General features: G+C 44.7%; 1 protein-coding gene across 2 annotated transcripts in view; it reads left to right on the top strand.

Moving 5' to 3' along the window:
• Positions 1-14,329, top strand: part of LOC129844791 (lysine-specific demethylase 6A-like) — a 47,727-nt gene that overhangs the window by 31,429 nt on the left and 1,969 nt on the right. For both annotated transcript variants that reach the window (XM_055912920.1, XM_055912921.1), the window contains 13 exons: positions 42-407; positions 612-1,396; positions 1,606-1,735; positions 1,932-2,037; positions 2,760-2,965; positions 5,794-5,855; positions 5,947-6,021; positions 6,125-6,273; positions 6,822-6,936; positions 7,485-7,672; positions 7,868-8,009; positions 9,576-9,702; positions 14,026-14,202. In XM_055912920.1, coding sequence (XP_055768895.1) covers positions 42-407; positions 612-1,396; positions 1,606-1,735; positions 1,932-2,037; positions 2,760-2,965; positions 5,794-5,855; positions 5,947-6,021; positions 6,125-6,273; positions 6,822-6,936; positions 7,485-7,672; positions 7,868-8,009; positions 9,576-9,702; positions 14,026-14,202 — 2,628 coding nt within the window. The remainder of the gene's footprint in view (positions 1-41; positions 408-611; positions 1,397-1,605; positions 1,736-1,931; positions 2,038-2,759; positions 2,966-5,793; positions 5,856-5,946; positions 6,022-6,124; positions 6,274-6,821; positions 6,937-7,484; positions 7,673-7,867; positions 8,010-9,575; positions 9,703-14,025; positions 14,203-14,329) is intronic.

Genomic DNA, 14,329 nt, shown 5'->3' on the forward strand with positions numbered 1-14,329 from the left:
TAGACTAAACCCTGATGTTGTGATTATGTTGTGTTCTACAGATGAGACAGAATGCATCTGGGCAGCTGCGTCCCTCCCTCTCCAACGGCCCCTCAGCTACCAACTCTCTTCCCCCTCCTCACTCTAGCCTGCCCCCCTCCCGGCCCCACCTGGCCCCTCAGGGCTCGTTGCGGCCCCCCTGCTCCCCTCGACCATTGGCCAACGGGCCTCTGGCAGGCGGGACACCACACGGACACTCTGACACTCTTTCTGTGGGCAATAATAATAATGATGATGACCCGGTGGCGGCCACAGGACCCAACGGAGACGTGCCTTACCTGCAGCCCGGCGCACTACTACCTCACACCTGCACAAGCACCCAATCACAGGACACAGCGCGCCGGGCCCTGCACCTAAACTCCACTCAGGTAGGACCTGTTCGCTCAATTCAGGTCTATGTGAAGCTCATATAGGCTCTGAGTGAACTGCTGTTATTTTCTGTGCTAGTTCTTGCTTAGTTATCTCAGATGTTCCGTAGTGAGGAGAGAACTAGACCTACTATGTGTTCTTTAGCTATAGTCCTTATTCTGATCTAACAGTGGGGTTCCCTCCCTGCTCCCCTCTCCCTACAGGGGCTTCAGAAGGGTTCCGCTCCACATTGGGCGGGTCCTAATGGGGATGGGTCTCTCTCCTCCTCTGGGGGGTCAACCCACCCCCTCTCGCACCCACAGACGCCCCACAATCAGGTTGGACATTCCGCCGCCCCGTCGCCGCGGCAACAGGCTCTCAACCACCTCCCGTCCCCCCCTTCTCCCCCTCACTCTGCTACCTCAGGTGGAGCATCTGGCACCCCTGCTACCAAAGAGAGCACGCCCCTCGGCAACGGCCCCGCAGCCACGGCAACAAAGGGGCCTGGGGAGACGACGACGGCCAATAGCACTGCCGCGGCGGAAAGCTTATCCAATCACGTACAGTCGGCGGCGGGAGACGGCGGGACGAGCAACCGGTCCCCTCACCACAGCTCAGACAATCCTAAGGGGGGCGACCCCACCACCTCTGCCCCCCACAAGAAGATCAACAACATCCACCCGGCCGTCTCCTCGGCCGCTTCCTCCCCCATCTCTGCAATGTCCACCGCAACTCCCTCGCCCAAATCCACCGAGCCCGGCCAGTCGACGGGCCCGCACGGCCTCAACAGCCCCTCCACCACCACCGCAGCATTATCGTCAGCCGGCCCCGCCACTGTCGTCAATGGCAATGGCAAGGGGGGCATCTCCGAGGACTCCCAGAGCCCGTTGAAGGCGGACCCCCCTGCCACGTGTCGCAGACCCACGCCACCCCATGCCCGCACACCCCCATCATCCTCTTCCTCCGTGTCCATCTACCCCTCCTCCACTGACGTGCTCAAGGCCTGCAGGTTAGACTGGGGGGGACCCAGTACCATTTCTTCTTGGGCTGTAGGAACTTTTTGATTGTCTCCCTCTATTGGGAAGATGTAGTATTGCATTTGTTGGTATAGGGAACTGTCAGAGCAGAGATTTATACTGTAAAACCAAGAGGCTAATTTTGTTTGTACCTTTTTCTCTCTTTGTCCGTCTCTCCTTTCCCTGTTTTTCTCTCTTTCAGAAACCTGGGGAAGAACGGTTTGTCTAGCAGCAGTATACTGCTGGATAAGTGTCCTCCTCCTCGCCTGCCCCCTCCTCCCTCCCCAGTCCTGCCCAAGGACAAACTCAACCCCCCCACACCAAGCATCTATGTGAGTATGGAAGAAAGACTTCTCGTCATAGTATAATAATGAAAGGGGAATGTTTTAGTCAATGTTGTGATTCTGATGAGAATCTTACAAATGTATATACATTCAAAAGGTGGTGTTTTGAAGACGTGAGATATATATTTTCAATTGAAATAATATATTTTTTTAAATTAAATGTTATTGTGTGTTTGATCCCCAGCTGGAGAATAAGAGGGATGCCTTCTTCCCTCCGCTGCACCAGTTCTGCACAAACCCCTCCAACCCTGTCACCGTCATCAGAGGGCTGGCCGGGGCGCTCAAACTGGGTGAGTCTACCATTTCTACTGCCACCTGCTGGTTAGGACTGTCATTACAATACCGGTTTTGCCTTTTCTCATTTGGGCAAAAGTCCTTCCACCACCCTCTCTCCTCAGTGACCTTGAAACCGATAAGTGGTGGAGGAGATGTTAGTAGGTGAACAGATGAGTCCTCACCTCCTCAATAGTCATCTTTCATCAACTGCTGCTCCCGAGTGGCGCAGCGGTCTAAGGCACTGCGGTCTAAGGCACTGCATCTCAGTGCTAGAGGCGTCACTACAGACCCTGGTTCGATTCCAGGCTGACCATGACCGGCCGTGAGGGCCCAGCGGGTTAGGGTTTGGCTGGGGTAGGCTGTCATTGTAAATAAGAATTTGTTCTTAACTGACTTGCCTAGTTAAATAAAATAAATGGTTATGAGTATCCTACCTGATTCCTTCAAAGAGCTTTAAAATCCTCCCTCTCTTTGCCGCCTCTCCTCAATTACCTTTGACCTTTTTTGAAAGGAGGCGAGAGAGGACGCAGGAGTTGAACCAATTCAATTGAGAAATGCCCCATGAAGGAGTCCTTGGTGCCGACCATTCACTTTGATGTTGCACTTATGCAAGCCCCAATGCAGCTTGAGCATTAGCTGGTTTCCATGTCCTTTATTTGAGTGAGTGCCCGCTTCCACCCCTTCACTCTTTCTCTCTTTTTAATAACCATCTCCTACCTCTTTTCCCCTCTCTCAGACCTGGGTCTGTTCTCTACTAAGACCCTAGTGGAGGCTAACCCAGACCATCTGGTTGAGTGTCGTACCCAGCTGTCTCAGCCCGCTGACGAGAACTGGGACCTGAGTGGCACCAAGAAGATGTGGCGCTGCGAGAGCGGCCGAGCTCACACCACCATCGCCAAATACGCCCAGTACCAGGCTGCCTCCTTCCAGGAGTCACTACGGGTTAGTAGAGGGAGATGCATATATACACACACACACACAGGGTTTCCGTTAGGAAAATGTGGCGCTGGAGAACGTGAATGAAAATATTTAAATTTACCGGATCCATATGCATTGGGTGCGTAGTCCATTAAGGCATCCACCCACAGTGCTCAGAATGACAGAAATCACATGTAGATTATGGTAATGCAGCTTAACAGAACATGCAACTCCTGTTAACATGCAACTCCTGTTAATCCCAGACAATAAAATATAATTTTCAAACATTTGCCAAAATGGAATTTGTTGGGAAACACCATTCTAAACAGGTCACCTGGTAGCAGTTCCATATGTGACCGATGAAAATCTCTGTTAGAAACTTAGAAAGAGGGGGAATCTAGAGGCAACAACTAGGATGGGTTGTTAATATGACTAGGATGGTGCCTTGGCTTCTGGACAACTAAAGAAAGTTGATCTGAAAACCAATAGATAGATGGCATAGTGGTGGGTCCAATAGGGAAGTAAATGGAAATCCATGTAATAATGACACCTGTCTGTAATCATTCAAAATGCTTCACCAGAAAGCATGACTTAGCCACAGAGGGACCGAGGATCATTAGCATATTTTGACAAAAATATCTGATTGTTTCAAATCATAAGCTTCTAGGCCTATGCCTATTCGGGAGCCTGTAATGTGGGCAACGCGCGTGGCAATGAGCCTCAGTTGTGGCTGTCAGTAGAAAAACATCTCAAATATGAAGATAATGTGTATTGAGTATATTTTTAAATGTTTAGACAAGAAGGGGAGGGGTGTGTGGCGAAGATAGAGGCGAGTCGCTCTCCAGAATGACTCGGCTGTTTCCCGCCAAATCTTACGCATTCATTGTGTGAATACTTTACTTTTTTTTTGCAATTCCCCATTACATACAGTACCAGTCAAAAGTTTGACAACATCTACTCATTTAAGGGTTTTTAATTTTACAGTTTTCAACATTGTAGAATAATAGTGAAGACATCAAAACTATGAAATAACACATATGGAATGATGTAGTAACCAAAAAAGTGTTCAACAAATCAAAATATATTTGAGATTCTTCTAAGTAACCACCCTTTGCCTTGATGACAGCTGTGCACACTCTTGGCATTCTCTGCAGTGATATGCCATCACCAGTAGTCAATGTACTGTTAATCCCTGTCATTTGGTAACATTGTTTTATGGTATTGCGTGTATTAGGGCTGGGCGATATTGCCAAAATGACATAGCCCGATAACAATACATATCACGATATAGCACATTTTCTGTAAATTCAATTTAGAGAAAGTTTTTGGGGTCTCATCCGTAGACTCTCTCTGTACTGTTTCACATGATTCTTGCGTTGTTGTTAAGAGGTTAGTGGTGTTTGAGCCTCTTGTCGGGACCGTCCTGCGGCATATTTTGCGTTGGATGGTTTTCTGGGCCGTGTCAGACTTTTCATACCCAAACCACGTCCATGCGACCAACGTTGACCCTCTTTTAGGTACGAGCTCCGTGTCTCCGTGCTCGATCACATTCACTCTCTTCCATGTTTGTTTGTGTTGCAAATTTCCTTCCACACGACGCAAAGCGTCATCCAATTGACAAAAAATATTGCCGTAAAGAGTGATTTGTGACTAAACGATAGAGCACAATATGAAACGATAGACGGTTTTCTATTGTCACATGATATATATTGTCATATAGCCCAGCCCTAGCTTGTATTAATGAGTCATTTACCATTCTCAAGAGTGGGAACGTTGTTTGCAGAGTTCACAACCTGCTACACTTGTGAGAAACGAGTTTTGGTTTATTTCGTAACCAATTACGAGATTTGTAAATGTTTTTAATTCTGTTTTGTTTGGAGTCCTCCATGTGAGCATGTCTGGTTTCTCTGTCCTGATAATGTTGAGGGAGCACTCGCATGAGGATGCATAGACGTACCTGTCCTGCTGCCGTTGTTTTTAACATCCACTGTGAATGATAATACATTAAAACTTTACTGTAGTTCCTTGCAGTAAGCGATTTTGATCAATCTTTCTGACAATCTCCCCCTCGATAATCACCAATCCTCGGCGTGAAAGAGCAATGGACGTTATAGTAATTTCTTTAGCTGCCAATGGATCACGGGGTATCAGTGTCCATATGGCAGGCTGGTGATCTCACCTTAGTTGACTTTTAGATTTGTATCATTTTAATTCCGATTTTTGATTAACCATGTGACAATGGTTTAGAGAAACAACTTTATTATTGAAATAAACATTCAGGTTTCAAACATTTTTAAGTATGTTTTCAAAATGCATATTGCCTCCAGCTCACATTGTAAAGTGGTGGGTGACGTGCTTGACAGCCTGTTGACCTGCACTTGAATGGTGAATGGGAGGCGCGCTTCAACTACCAGTTGAAAAATACAAATAGTAGCTCTTTTTAATCATTTACTAAAACTGTTAACATGCGATTGCATTTAGAAATTGTTGTGTGTTGAATGGGCTGATAAAATCACATGTTTTACTCCAGCAGCAACCAGCTGAGGAAATCTCACTCAAAATAGGCTCTGTGTGCATGTGATAGTTGTTGGATAAATAAGATACACGATGGCTAACAAATTATTCAAATCTACAGACCAATAAGCATGACGGTAAAAATGTATTTCCATCAAAATAAATGGCAACGTTTTGTCATGGGATTTATTTTGGCCGGCAACTGTTTTATTTATCGTCTTTTCTTTTTTGGGGGTGGCAATATCCGTCAATTGTAGGCTAACGGAAATCCTGACACACACACAGACCTGTTTCCCAATGCTCGGTGTCTTTTTGAATGGGATCCTCTTTACTCTCAGGAGGAGAATGAGAAGAAGGCGTTGAAGGAGCCCTCAGACACTGAGCCAGCATCAGCAGAGAGGTGAGCAACACACACCTGTCAGGATTTCTCACTGATATATTCACAACCTTTGAACCTTTTTCTAATCATAATTTCTTCCTGCTGTGTTCAGTGCGGCACGCAAAAGGAAGGGTCCCCTAAAGCACATCAAATTTGGGACCAACATCGACGTGTCGGACGAAAGAAAGTACGTGTTTGTGTGGTCAGACATGGCATTGGTCACACGTTGCAAAATTTAGCTAAACCCCATTGCCTCCTCTGAACACACCCCATTTCTCCTCGTCCCCCAGGTGGAAGCTACAGCTGCAGGAGCTGAGTAAGCTGCCTGCGTTCGCCAGGGTGGTGTCTGCTGGCAATCTGCTCAGCCACGTAGGACACACCATCCTGGGCATGAACACTGTCCAGCTCTACATGAAGGTCCCCGGCAGCAGGATACCAGGTAGATGCACACACGCACGCGCACACACACACTGTACGCGCACACACACACTCTGTACCGGCAAGAGCACGGTACAGAGATACAATTTTATAGGACAAGCTGTTGCAGTTTCTAGTGATTTTTTTTATATTGATACTTATGAGTTACAAAGACCAGATTGTTAAAGATGCACTATACAGAAATCCCTCTACCATTTCCTGGTTGAAATTCTAATAGTTTGCCTAATTCACTTTGTGCCAAGACAAGCAAGTACAGTGTAGAGAATCATTAAACCGCTGTGAAATGATATTTTCCATAACCAAGAATATTGTATTTTCAGCTATTTTAAAGCTGGTGTACAAAACTGAAAGTAAGAGGCAAAAACATAAGTTAAGAATGGGAAGCATGGAAATTTCTCACATAACAGATCTAGCACGTTCTAGACTGGCTTTCAGTGAGAATGACAGATCTATAAATAACATTTCTTTGTGATTTTTTTTGGGGGGGGGTCGCCCAAAAAGTTAAATAATACAGTTCTAACTCGGTCTTGCTTTATCTCTGTGGTCCAGGTCATCAGGAACACAATAACTTCTGCTCTGTCAACATCAACATCGGCCCTGGGGACTGTGAGTGGTTTGCTGTGCCAGAACCCTACTGGGGAGTGATGAGCAACTTCTGTGAAAAGTAAGGACCTAACAACCATAGAGGCTAGTGATAATACATTACACAATAGTGATGTTGTCAGTGAATGAGAAAGGGGGGGGGGTCTGCGAGAAAATAATATATACAAAAGAAGGAACGACATCAGATGGGGTGTCAAGGTGAGGGTTGGCTTCTTTTGTGCCTCGCTTTGAACACGAAGAGCAGACAGTCTGAATGAAAAAGGAGTGATTCAGGGAGATATTGAGTGAAAGGAAGGAAAGGAGCTGAATTGAATCCAGGAATGAGGGCATTAATGAAACAAGGGAGATCTAACTAACCCATCTCTTCTCTCTGGCCTTCCACAACAAAACTATTCTGATTTTAAATACAGACAAAGGAATGGCCCAGAAGACAGAAAATACTGAAATTAGATGGTCTTTAATGCGAGTCCTAATTCCACATCTCTTACAGAAATGAGAAAAGACTGAAAATAAATACTCCCCCTCGCTCTTTTCCTCCCCCTCGCTCTTTTCCTCCCCCTCGCTCTTTTCCTCCCCCTCGCTCTTTTCCTCCCCCTCGCTCTCCATCAGAAACAACATCAACTTCCTGATGGGTTCGTGGTGGCCTAACCTGGAGGACCTGTATGAGGCAGATGTGCCTGTCTACCGGTTCATCCAGCGGCCGGGGGACCTGGTGTGGCTCAACACGGGCACCGTCCACTGGGTCCAGGCCATCGGCTGGTGCAACAACATCGCCTGGAACGTAGGACCCCTCAGTGGTAAGCCTCTGATGCAGCTTTTCCTTGCTCCTTCAGTTACTGTAAAAACACTTAGTAATTTAAAAAATACATGTATTTATGAATACAATTTAATACATGGATATTATCTCTTAAAGTGATAGTTGACTCCAGAATCAGTTTGTCAGCTGTTTCTAGACCTGTGAAGTGTTGTAATTAATTTCACAACATCCACAGCCCACCAGTACAAGCTGGCCGTGGAGCGTTACGAGTGGAACAAGCTCCAGAGCGTCAAGTCCCATGTACCCATGGTGCACCTCTCCTGGAACATGGCCCGCAACATCAAGGTGTCTGACCACAAGCTCTTCCAGATGATCAAGTAAGTCACCGTATTTTACAGTTTAGTTTCACACTGTGAGCATCTCTCCTGCCACATGTTAGAACTGTGTGTCCACTCTGTCATGAGGGGTGGAGAGTGACAGGGATGCAAACTAGTTTCCTCTCTGCGAAATAAGCCAAAATAGGTGACCTATGTGATTCGTGTAGATCCGATGAGGGGGGGGGGGGGGGCTTTGGATCACTACTGGCTGTAAGCGAACAAGTGATGTGCGTTAGGCGCAACACTGGCTGTATCCAAGGCTCAGCCAATCATTCACATAACAACAGAATGCAGCGCAGCACGCGACTGAAGAGAGAAGAGACGATCAATTTGCTAGTTACAGAATCAGCGCGCGCTCTGGAAAGACAGCAGTAGGGTGCAAAGGCAGTTTGCCAGTTACAGTAGCGCATCCCTGAACGATAACGAAGAGGTAGGTGAGAAGTTTGACCACGGAGACGGTGTAAGCAAAACTGAAAAACAGCTGGTGTTTGGAAAGTTTTTGAGGTGAGGGAGAAGTGTGGTGGATCAAGAATTGTAAGCATTATTAAATATCTTGCTGTGGTAGCTGGATCGACTTCTCCGTTAGCTAGCCAGAAAAATGTTGGGCAACATTAGCCAACTTAACTGATCAAATAATTGAGTTTGTTTTGAAAATGTTCTGCCTGATTTAAGTCCGCTAGCTACCGGTAGCTAGATAACGTTACATCAGATGAGCTAACGTTAGTAACCTAACCAATTCGCTGTAGTATTAACTGGTGCATGACTCCTTGCAGTGGATAAATAGAGGTATGCCAGGTGTACTCTCTGCCTGAAAGAGATCAATTATGTCAACAAAGAGTATCATGCTCTGCTGGTACATTGTAGAACAGATGTCCACTGGCAGAACGTGTGCAGTGTAACCCAAAGATATTGCTTTTGTTGTGTTGAATTTGACAGTAAAACTTTTGTGAGTGAGGGGGTAATATTACATTTTTTACTCAGTGAACGTTATTTTTGTACAAATGTAGCCTTGTGACCTTGATCGACGTCTACTAGACTGGCCACTATATTAGAGCAAAAATAGTATGCCTGTTTCATTCTATTTCTACATAGTTTTTTCCCCACGTGCAATATTCAGGTGTGTGTGTGTGTGTGTGTGTGTGTGTGTGTGTGTGTGTGTGTGTGTGTGCTCACAAGCGTTCTATTATAAAGGCTGTCATGGCTAACTGCAATATTAGTGTATTGTTTTTTCCCTCAAGACTTCGAGTGTCGTTTGCAGTAAAGTCTAGGCAACAAATAATATTGCATTGCTTTCCTTACATTTTTTTGCTGTGAGTTAGGTTCGCATTAACCACTTATTTTACACACAGAGATTGATCATGTTCTTTTGTTGTTTAATTAGTTAACCTGCATTTCCCCTTAGCAGGGATTTGTTACCTTTTTGTGCCTTCAGCAGTTCATCCCTGGAGAGACGGGACTTCAGATTGGATGATGACGTGCATTTTGATGACGTGGCTGCTGGAAAACGTAACCTTAAAATGTGTAGGTGTCTGAGTTTCTTTTAATGTCATGGTGTGTTTGATGTAGGTACTGCCTGCTGAGGACGCTGAAGCAGTGTCAGTCGGTGAAGGAGGCTCTAGCCGCGGCAGGGAAGGAGACGGTACTGCAAGGCAGGAACAGGGATGAGCCTGCGCACTACTGCACCATCTGTGAGGTACGTCAGGGGCTCCGGCCCATTTCAACCTCTAGTCCCTTACCCAAGCTGCTACCCCACACAGTTGTTACATTGTCACTATTGATACGTTTGTTTTGAGTAACTGACAGTAATGTTCTGGTTGACGACTGAGAAATTGACTACAGACCATGACTATCATATGAGTAACTGACAGGATTATGTGTTGACGACTGAGTAAATGACAGTTTTTGACTTCAGTGTGTGTTGGTTGACTGTTACTGACGTGTGTGCGTGTGTTGGTTTGATTGTATTACAGATGGGAATGGACATTTTACATGTTTTGACTGTTCATATTTTTTTTGAGTACTCAAATGGGGAAAAAGCACATTTATCTATTTGCAAACAGTGAACAACAATTCCTAATATCATAACCATTACAGATAACGGATCCTAATTGCTAAATTGCCTTATATTTATTCAGTGAATAAAAAAACAAGTGCCATTTAAGATGAGTTTGTTAACTGTAATATCAACAGATTATATTATATCGTGGAACACAGTCTTCGGAAAAAGTAGTAACCTCAGCAATGTGGCGCTTGCTTGTAGAATGGCATAGCCTTGTTTTGTTAATTTAGCAGACAAGACTCTTCTTTCCCGCGCGCTTATCAAAGTCAAGACACTTTTGGCCATGTAGTGTAGGTATGTGGACGCCTGCTCATCGGCTATCTCATTCCAAAATCATGGGCATTAATATGGAGTTGCTTCCATTCAGCCATGAGCCTCAGTGAGATCAGGCGATTAGGCCTGGCTCGCAGTCGGTGTTCCAATTAATCCCAAAGGTGTTCGATTGGGTTGAGGTCAGGGCTCTGTGCAGGCCTATCAAGTTCTTCCACACCGATCTCGACAAACCATTTCTGTATGGATCTCGCTTTGTGCACGGGGGCATTGTCATGTTGAAACAGGAAAGGGCGTTCCCCAAACTGTTGGCACAAAGTTGGAAGCATAGAATCGTCTAGAATGTCACTATACTGTAGCATTAAGATTTCCCTTCACTTGAACTAAGGGGCCTAGCCCGAACCATGGAAAAACAACCCCAGACCGTTATACCTCCGCCACCAAACTTTACAGTTGGCACTATGCATTCGGGCAGGTAGCGTTCTCCTGGCATCCGCCAAACCTAGATTTGTCTGTCAGACTGCCAGATGGTGAAGCGTGATTTATCACTCCAGAGAACGTGTTTCCACTGCTCCAGAGTCCAGTGGCGGCTAGCTTTACACCACTCTAGCCGATGCTTGCCATTGCGCATGGTCATCTTAGGCTTGTGTGCATCTCCTCAGCCATGGAAACCCATTTCATGAAGCTCCAGATGAACAGATGCTAACGTAGCTTCCAGAGGCCATTTGGAAGTTGGTAGTGAGCAACCGGCAACAGACGATTTTTACGAGCTACAGCACACGGCGGCCCCATTCTGAGCTTGTGTGGCCTACCACTTCACAGCGGAGCCGTTGTTGCTCCAAAATGTTTCCACTTCACAATACAGTTACAGTTGACCAGGGCAGCCCAAGCAGGGCAGAAATTTGATGAACTGACTTGTTTGGCCATGTGTATTTTATAGTTAAAAAGAATGTATTTAACAGAATAAAATAGAACAGAATAGTGTGAATTGCGTCTTGCATCTGGAACAGTTATTCTCAGGGATCATTTTAAACGGGGCTCAATTTTGCCAGTTCAGGGTTACAGACCCAAACCTTTTGGATATACAGAAGTTCTATTTAGTTATTATGCCTGTTATTTGGAATGTTTTTAATGGGTTAACAGTTCTCCATTGAACACTGCATGGGGATGAATTATGGCCAGGACATCTGTTTGGTGAAAAGGCCTAGGCTTAATGATTCTGATATGTCTTTATCAAAGTCATGTTTTTAGTGTGGAACCTGTCTATGTTTAGGGGGTGATAGTGTTGAATAACCAATTCTAGCAGTTTGCAAGGTAGGGTTGTCATTAGTTAGTTATCACAGCCACAAAGTCATCATTTAGTTTCATAAAATCTCTTATTTTAAACCTTTATCCCTAACCACACTGTTAACCTTATGCCTAACCTTAAGCACATTTTTGTTTGTGGGACACAGCCCCTATATGGAAAGATAAGACTCACAAACATGGTGTTCTCCGTTTTGCTTTTCGGACCCCAAACGCACCTTGACTCGTCTGAAGTCTGTACAGCCGATTATGCCAACGTCTGTCTGTAGCCCATCTGTTTGGGCTACACACTAATATGACCCCTCTGTGGAAAGGTTTTGCTCTAGGATGCCCACAGGCCTCACAAGACTTGACTGAATGTGCCCCGGTACCAGTTGAGAAAATGAATGGAAGTATATATGGAGACAGTTTAGTGCCAAAAATAAAGGTTTAAATTTATTTTTATGTTTTAATTGGTGACTGATCTTATCTCAGATATAGGACAGACACTACAGAACAAACTTCATTGGATTTATTTTTGGGAACTGTTCCATGTAGTGAATCTGTTATTCATTGGGCTATATATCTATCGCGCTCTCACTCTACCGGGGTCACTTAGAAAGGTCCATGTTTTTGAAAGAAAAGCAACACATTTTTGCCTCTTTTTTTTTTTTTTTTTTTAATAACATCAAATTGATCAGAAATACAGTGTAGACATTGTTAATGTTGTAAATGACTTTTGTAGCTGGAAACTACTTTTTTTTATTTTTTATGGAATATCTATGTAGAGGCCCATTATCAGCAACCAGCACTCCTGTGTTCCAATGGCACGTTGTTAGCTAATCCAAGTTTATAATTTTTAAAGGCTAATTGATCATTAGGAAACCCTTTTCCCATTTGTGTTAGCACAGCTGAAAACTGTTGTGCTGATATAAAGAAGCAATAAAACTGGCCTTCTTTTAGACTAGTTGAGTGTCTGGAATATCAGCATTTGTGGTTTCAATTACAGGCTCAAAATGGCAAGAAACAAAGAACTTCTTCTGAAACTCGTCAGTCTATTCTTGTTCTGAGATGTTTTTTCCATGCGAGAAATTGCCAAGAAACTGAAGATCTCGTACAACGCTGTGTACTACTCCCTTCACAGAACTGGCTCTAACCAGAATAGAAAGAGGAGTGGGAGGCCCCAGTGCACAACTGAACAAGAGGCCAAGTACATTAGTGTCTAGTTTGAGAAAGACGCCTCACAAGTCCTCAACTGGTAGCTTCATTAAATAGCACCCGCAAAACACCAGTCTCAATGTCAACAGTGAAGAGGTGACTCCGGGATGCTGGCCTTCTTGGCAGAGTAGCAAAGAAAAAGCCAGATCTCAGACTAGCCAATATAACAAAAATATTAAGATCGGCAAAAGAACACACACTGGACATAGGAAGATTGGACAAAGTATTATGGACAGACAAATCTAAATTTGAGGTGTTCGGATCACAAAGAAGAAAATTAGTGAGACACAGAAAACATGAAGATGCTGTAGGAGTGCTTGATGCCATCTCAAGCATGGTGGAGGCAAACTGATGGTCTGTCTGGGGGTGCTTTGGTGGTGGTAAAGATTTGTACAGGGTTGAAGGGATCTTGAAGGAAGACTCTCTCCATTTTGCAACGCCATGCCATACCCTGTTGACTGCGCTTAATTGGAGCCAATTTCCTCCTACAACAGAATAATGACCTAAAGCACAGCTACAAACTATGCAAGAACAATTTAGGGAAGAAGCAGTCAGCTGGTATTCTGTCTATAATGGTGTAGCCAGCAAAGTCACCGGATCTCAACCCTATTGAGCTGTTGTGGGAGCAGCTTGACCGTATGGTACGTAAGAAGTGCCCATCAAGCCAATCTAATTTGTGGGAGGTGCTTCAGGAAGCATGGGCTGAAATCTCAGATTACCTCAACAAATTGACAAATAGAATGCCAAAGGTCTGCAAATGGAGGATTCTTTGACAAAAGCAAAGTTTGAAGGACAGTTATTTCAATTAAAAATCATTATTTATAACCTTGTCAACATCTAGACTATTTCCTATTCATTTTGCAACTCATTTCATGTATATTTTAAGTGAAAACAAGGGAATTTAAGTGACCCCAAACTGTTGAACGGTAGTATGTATATTAATTCTACTTCGAGGGGTGTTAAAATTCTAAATGAAATAGCTAGATGGTCCTTGGTATGACCTTACACCAATTCCCTACAGCTCAGTAGAACCCTCCCCTGACTTACAGGGATATGACTGAACAGCTTCAGGATGGAGTTTTCACCTCAGGTCCACTACTCTATTACGCATGCTCATCCCTAGTTACTGATGTGTGTTGGTTGACTGCGTTACTGACTGGTGTGTGTTGGTTGACTGTGTTCAAGGTGGAGGTGTTTAACCTGCTGTTTGTGCGGAGCGAGCTCCTCTCCAGGAAGCAGAAGCAGTATGTGGTTCACTGCCAGGACTGTGCCCGGAAAGGCAGCGCCGAGCTGGACAACTTTGTGGTTGTAGAAAAACACCGGATGGATGATCTCATGCAGGTCTACGACCAGTTCACACTAGTAAGTCACACTTTGATTTGGCTCTATTGACATTGTTGGGATGTACATAGATCCTGTTAAAGGACTACTTCCTCATTTGATTGGTATACTGGCTAGTGTTTGTATCGTGAGTTCCATGTGCATTTCA

The sequence above is a fragment of the Salvelinus fontinalis genome, unplaced genomic scaffold, assembly GCF_029448725.1.
Source record: "Salvelinus fontinalis isolate EN_2023a unplaced genomic scaffold, ASM2944872v1 scaffold_0231, whole genome shotgun sequence".
In the NCBI taxonomy this organism is placed as follows: Eukaryota; Metazoa; Chordata; class Actinopteri; order Salmoniformes; family Salmonidae; genus Salvelinus; species Salvelinus fontinalis.